Source organism: Choloepus didactylus, chromosome 17, assembly GCF_015220235.1.
Source record: "Choloepus didactylus isolate mChoDid1 chromosome 17, mChoDid1.pri, whole genome shotgun sequence".
Taxonomy (NCBI): domain Eukaryota; kingdom Metazoa; phylum Chordata; class Mammalia; order Pilosa; family Megalonychidae; genus Choloepus; species Choloepus didactylus.
The window spans coordinates 3,440,260-3,447,516 of NC_051323.1; the positions used below are offsets into that span (position 1 = coordinate 3,440,260).

A 7,257-nucleotide genomic window follows, 5' to 3' on the forward strand; every position below is an offset into this window, starting at 1 on the left:
ATTGATTTTTCACAAGGCTCCCAAGTCCACTCAATTGGGACAGAGCAGTCTCTTCAATAAATGGTGCTGGGAGAACTGGATATCCATATGCAAAAGAATTGTAAAGGACACCGACATGACTTCCTATACGAAAATTAACACAAAATGGATGAAAGACATAAATATAAGAGCCAGTATCTTAAAACTCCTTGAAGAAAACATAGGGAAACATCTTCAAACAGAGTGATAGGAGGCAGCTTCTTAGACCTCATATCCGAAGCCCAAGAACAAAAGAAATAATAGATAAATGAGGAATCCTGAAAACTGAATATGTCTGCATTTCAATGGACTTTGTAAAAAGTATGAAAAGACAGCCTACTCAATGGGAGAATATTTGGAAACCATACATCTGATAAGGGTGTGATATCCATCCAGAATATATAAAGAAATCCTACAACTCAAAAATAAAAACACAACCCAATTAAAAAATAGGCAAAAGACATGAATACACATTTTTCCAAAGAGGAAATACAAATGACTAAAAAGCTCATGGAAAGATTCTCATCTTCACTAGCTATTAGGGAAATGTAAAACAAAACCATAAGGAGATAACACCTCATGCCTATTAGAATAGCCGTTGTTAAAAAAACAAGAAACTAGAAGTGTTGGAGAGGATGTGAAGAAATAGAAACATTTATTGACTGCTGGTGGGAATGTAAAATTGTATAACCACTGTGGAAGACTGGTGGTTGTTTCCTCAGAAAACTAAATATAAGATTATTTAATGACCCAGCAATTCCACTAATCTGTATATACTCAGAAGATCTGAAAGCATGGACACAGTTATCTACACGACTATGTGCATAGCAGTATTATTGACAATTGTGATAAGATGGAAGCAGCTCAAGTGTCCATCAGTTGATGAATGGATAAACAAAATATTGAACATACATGTGATGGAATATTATTCATCAGTAAAAAGAATGAAATTTTTATACATGAGACAACATGGATATACCTTGAAGACATCATTTTAAGTGAACTAAGCCAAATACAAAAATACCAATATTGTATTATCTCACTGATATGAATGAATTTGAAAAAGGAAACTCATAGAAACAGAACCTAGAATGTAGGTTACCATTGGACAGGGTGGATATAGGGAATGGGAATTTAATGCTTGAAATGAACAGGCTTCCTATTCAGAAGATGGAAATGTTTGGTAATGGTAGCACAATATTGTAAACATAATTAACAGCACTAAAATATATAACTGAATATGGTTAAAAGGGAAAATGTTATCCAGTTATCCTTTCCACATCACAACTTTCCCCATCACCATTTCAAAATATCTCTGGTTGGCAAAAGAAACTAAACAAGACTTCAGGGGAGTTTTTTGGAAGCTGCAAAAGGGCTACTGTGTTTGACCACCATTACAATGTTAATGAGTTGACCATAAGGCTTATCAAGAAAATAAGAGAAGGAAATCCATGAAGTCATTGCTGCAGCTACACCAACTGAAAAGCATCTGCATAAACCACAAGATCCACATCTCTCTCTCATAGAAAATGCCACATTCTTTAGGATGCAGGATTGTTATGAAACAGGCATTCCAGTAGACTCTGGCATCGTAGAGAAAAGGCTGTCTTTATATTTTTTCCTAAAGGAAAGTGAAGGTGAAGAGTCTACCTCTATGGATTTTCAGGCCAGCAAAGGATGTTTTGGAAAAAAACTTAAAAAGGTTTAGCCTATGCAATGTAAAAGTAATGTGAAAGGAACTGTCTGCCAATCAAGAGACAGTTATGGAGTTTCCTGAAACCCAGAGAAAACTGATAGGAGACTTCTTTTCTGTTACAAAAGGAGGGCCAAACAATTTTATGCAGATTATCCACATTTCTGGAGTGCTGCACTCCTAAACTCTCTCACCATGTGGAAAGGATAACTGTATAGTTTATATGGTAACAGGGTGAAAATTAAAGTAAATCGTGGATCTGTACTACAGTAACATAGTACCCTGAGTTACACTATGGAATTTAATTAATAATACATTTATAAAAACGTGCTTTCATGAATTGTAACAAATATTTTACCCCATTTCAAGGTGTTACTATAAACATGGTATATTGGAATCCTGAATTTTATGCAAGATTGTTCTATAAGCCTACAACTTATTTAATAAAGAAGAAAACTTTCAAAGTCTTCATTATGTATAGGGCAAACATGCAAAAGTCTGAGTAGGTCCTCCCTTATTGCCTCATACTTACATCTTCAAGCTCAAATTTTTTATTTCTAAGCATTTTTCATCAATGACTATATACTTTACAAATAATGCTCCTGAGTGCAAGACTGAGGTTGTTCACTGGTTACCAACATTATTAGAACCTTCATACAGAGACAACCTGGTATGTAGCAGTTTTTCAAGAAATATTTGCTTCATAAATGCATGAATGAAATGATGAATAAATGAAGAAAAGCAACACATCTATCCAGTTTGTTTACAAAATTACATAAGCATAAGCAATACACTAAAGAGGATGACTTTTTCTGGCAATAACTATTCCAAGGGAAGAAATTTTAATAAAAATCTAAAGCTCTCAAATATGTCAAATTTTTCCTTGGAGAGACTTCTGGATGCTAACAACAAAATCCAGCTGGGTCTAGCCTATGCAGAAAATGAATAGTCTGAATGAATATCATGTTGATAACAAATTTGGTTGAAAATTTGGGAAAAATGGTGCAGAAAATGTCATGGGAGTTAGATGGCATAAAAGGAGCCCAGAACAAACCACAGAAAGAGATTTTATATGATCCCACTACCACCACAGATGGAAGGTGGGGAGTTCTTTTTGCACCACTGCTACCCCAGATGGAGAGTGGACAGTTATATTTTTTTGCACCACCAATGCTAGACTAGGGTCATGGAACATTGCACATTGGAGGTCTGTACCACTGCCACCAGAGAAGAGATGTCTGTTTTAGACAACACAGCTGACAATTAGGGTGGTCTTCTTATGCATTATTTTCATGAATGTTTATCATTAATATATTTTTGTCCCTAGAAATAGGAATGTGGTTGTGAAAAAATAATTATATTCACTTTAGTATAACAGATGGGCCAAATAAGGAGCCAACTGATCCCTTAAAAAAAAAAAAAAAAGTAAGAAGAGACTCACCAATGAGTTTTAACCATCATTCTGTGATCTAAGAAATCTACCTTCATCCTCCTTATTTCACTGCAGAAACATCCCCCAGCCATCACTCTGGTTCAGGCCTTATGATCTGAGCCTCAAAAATGGAGCTATTTCTTGGGATTGAAGTCTTAGAAATATCACACAAAAGATAAGTTACAAGATGGATGCACCATCCCAGATCCTTAGAATCCTGCTCATCTGTGTTCCTCATGCAAACCTGGAGATGGAGTTTTTCCTCCAGAGTGATTCTCCTAACCAGTTGATCCTTGATAAACAAATGGGGCATTAATAAGCCTTACAATGTGCACATACCTGTCCATATTTCACAATGAGAGACTGTATTTTTAATTGATTTTTTCTTCTCCCCCAAGTTGAAATGCATCTCTGGATCTTTACTTGTGTCATTTTGTCACCAATATTAAGACTTGAACAAATCATACCTTCTCATTATAAACTTCCTTGACCATCAATGATACATCAATTGCAAAATGCCAATAAATTTTCAACCCTCACACTATCCATGTATTTTGTGTTGAGACTTTGCAGCTTCTCCTATAAAGAGGTATGGGGCTAATTGCCCTCCTCTTGAATATAAGCTGGTCTCATGGGTTGCTTTGAACCATAAATTCTGGTTTGTATCTATTATGTCCCCCCAAAAAAGCCATATTCTTTGATGCAATCTTGTGGGGGCAGATTGATTAATCACTTTGATTAAGGTGTGACCTCTTGATTGGATGTTTCCATGGAGATGTGACCCACTCCTCTGTGGGTAATACCTTTTATTAGATTATTTCCTTGGAGATATGGACCCCACCCATTGAGGGTAGGTATTGATTTAATCACTGGAGTCCCATAAAAGAGCACACAAACAGAACCACAGAGCAGCAAAGAGCTACGTTTTGAAGAGTGCACAGGAGCTGAGAGAGGAGCTGGAATACAACCTGGGATCAACAGATGCCAGCCACATGCCTTCACAGGTAACAGAGGTTTTCCGGATGCCATTGGCCTTCCTTTGGTGAAGGTATACTTGTGCTGATGTCTTAATTTGGACATTTTCATGGCCTTCAGATTGTAAATTTGTAACCAAATAAACCCCTTTTATAAAAGCCAATCCATTTCTGGTATTTTGCATAATGGCAGCATTAGCGAACTGAAACGCCACACAATACTGTAAAATGCACATTGTGCCAGGACTCAGGCTAGGATTCAGGAACACTTATGAGCTTTTCTTTTCCTTTTCTATCCTGAAAATAGTCATCAGAAGAAGTTAGAATTAGTCTTCCAGGTGGTAAGAGACACACGGCCAAGTCAAACATAAACCCAGCTTATGGCCAGGTAAAAGATATGTGAAGGAAATTAAAGACATTTGAGTCTAAATCAGCCAGTCCTCAGTAGAAAGTCCAGGTACTTTACATCCAAGAGAAAGCCTGGCCAAATCAGTCTAGCCTGCCCCTATTATCAGACTGCACAAATAAGCAAAACCTTAATAGCTTAAGGTTTATGCTAATGGTTTAGGGGGTGGTATATTATATGACAGTAGCCAACTGATACATTATTGTCTTTTAAAATGCTATCAATTCTTACCCCATGCTCCTCCCCCCCTTCCCAGCTTTATATTTCCTCCTAGCACCTACAAAATAACATAGTAAATATTTTATTATTCATGTGATTGTTTACTGTCTCAACAACTAGAATGATGGGGGGGATCTTCACATGTGACACAGAATAAGCACTTAGTAAATATTTCTTGAGTTACTGAATGACATGGATTCCTTAATATTAATAATATTAAAACATCTCTCATTACTAGCAGAGGAGCAGTTATTTGTGTCAGAGTATTTAGTGTATTCTCCTCAAGTTTGTTGAGATATTTGCTAAAACTAAATTTTATACTTCCAGTATTTTTGAAGACATTACAGAACAACTGTTTTTCTATTTCTCCACCAAAATGAATTTGTTAATTAAAATTTATCCAATGCATTCAGGTTACAGCAGATGTAAGAAACATGATTTCCTTCAGTTCCCAAGGGATAATTAGAGAGAAGGTTGACAGCTGATGAAAAGTTCAGGGGGATAGTTGTCATATATCACTAGAGGGATAGAGATAAAGAATTAGAGAATTGCCTTTGAAAGAAAAAGAATGACTGAAAGAGATGGAGGGAAGAAAAGTGCAGTAAAAAAGGAATAGTTGCTCAGACATTCTATGAATAGATGAACATACACAGATAGTCCTTTTTTTCTTTTTCTTTTTTACATTTTTTACACAGATGTAACATAAAACATTTGGCACTTTCCTTTATAATTTATATTTTATCTTTGAAGTCATTCACTCCTAATTGACTTTTACAAACTGATTACCTCAATTTTTAAAGGCAATACTCTATCATGTAGACATACTAGTCTCATGTAGATAGAAATGTGAATTACTTTTAATCTTTTACTAAAACAAGAAATTTTGTAAAAAATAGCCTTTTATATGTTCATTCAACATATATGGAAATATGATGAAGTGGACCCAAATCCTATGACAATATAGATAAGATTGAACTTTTAGAGAGATTTATGGTTCAACAATTTTATAAAAGAAATATAGATTTAGGGTGCCATTCACAGGAAAATGAACATGGGTGAAATACTTTACATCAAATCTAAGACCAATATATTTCATTTAATCAGCGTGATCACTTATGTTGTAAGTATTCTTCAGTAAGATGCATACTAAAGGCATTCCCATTAATATTTAACAAATATAATAAATTAAAATAGGTTTCTAAAGAAATAAAGGAAAGTAGAGTAGCACATAACTTCCTGTTACATTAACAGAGAGACTTGGCTATAAAACATAATGCAAGGAAGGAAAAAGTAAAGGAGGAAGATGAACTTCCAAGTGGGAAGTTTTGAATATGAAGATCAAGGATTTAACATTGGGAAGGTCCAGACTGGGATGATGATGGGAGAGAAGAAAGAAGACGGGATGAATAAGGTATTAAGACAGGTAATTTTTCAGCATTAAGGAGACACATTGAAGGGAAAATCAATCCTTCAGGTTTTAAAACATATTGGCCCCTACCCCAGCTTGTGAGAGACAGAAATTTATTGGCCTAGTCATTTTATCTACTGTTTCAAAACATGCAGTTTCAAACATACAATCCCCTAAAATATGTGGCTTTTCAGACAGATGGTGGAAGCAAACAGTTTCAGGTCTCTGTGAGAGGAAGCAGCTGGGGTTACTGGACTCACAGACCTACAGCTGGGAGAGGAGGTTTTTGTTTGAGGCTGAAGCACTGTGTGAGGAGAACTGCTATATTGCTGACAGTAATAATATGCCACATCATCAGGCTGGAATCTGCTGATGGTGAGAGTGTAATCTGTCCCTGATCCACTGCCACTGAATCGGTCGGGGATCCCAGATGCCCGGCTGGATGCACCATAGATGAGCAGTTTAGGAGCCTGTCCAGGTTTCTGCTGGTACCAGGCTAAGTAGCTGCTAATACCCTGGCTGGACTTGCAGCTCAGGGTGATGGTCTCTCCTGGAGACCCAGCTACAGAGTCTGGAGACTGAGTCATCACGATGTCCCCATTGGCACCTGCAGTCAGAAAAGAACATAGATCATACAACAAATCAGAAATATATGAAATATACATCTAAATGTAGGTTTTCTTATGTATCATATTTAATCAGACCTGTTTTACATGACTCAGTTTGTTCACTCTGCATGGTAAAACCATTCTCCAACTTCGTAAGGATATTAGTCATTTGAACCTCTCACCTGAGACCCAGAGCATCAGGAAGATGAGGAATTGGGACTGTGACACCATCTTGCTCACCATCTGGTGCACTCAGGCCCCATCTCCAGGGAAACCCCATTAATAGAGTCTGAGAAGCCAGGCCAGTCCCAGAGGAGCCCATGCAAAGCATCAGGGAGTATAAAGGCAAAAGTGCTTGTGCCATGAGTTGTGAAGACAACTAATGTAAGGAAGGTGATAAAAATACTATTGCCACAGGAAATGTGATTGTAAGCCTGCAAAAGCCCCAGAAATGAACTTAAGACAAAAATTTGCAACAAACTTGAGCAAACTTGCCAAA

The 7,257-nt window shown here is 36.7% G+C and overlaps 1 gene segment (V, D, J or C); it reads right to left on the minus strand.

The window, feature by feature from the left end:
* Positions 1-549: 549 nt before the first annotated feature.
* On the minus strand, positions 550-7,055 carry LOC119512814. The segment is given in 3 exon segments: positions 550-588; positions 6,468-6,757; positions 6,941-7,055. Coding segments are annotated over 3 exon segments (390 nt in total).
* Between the last annotated feature and the right edge of the window lie 202 nt (positions 7,056-7,257).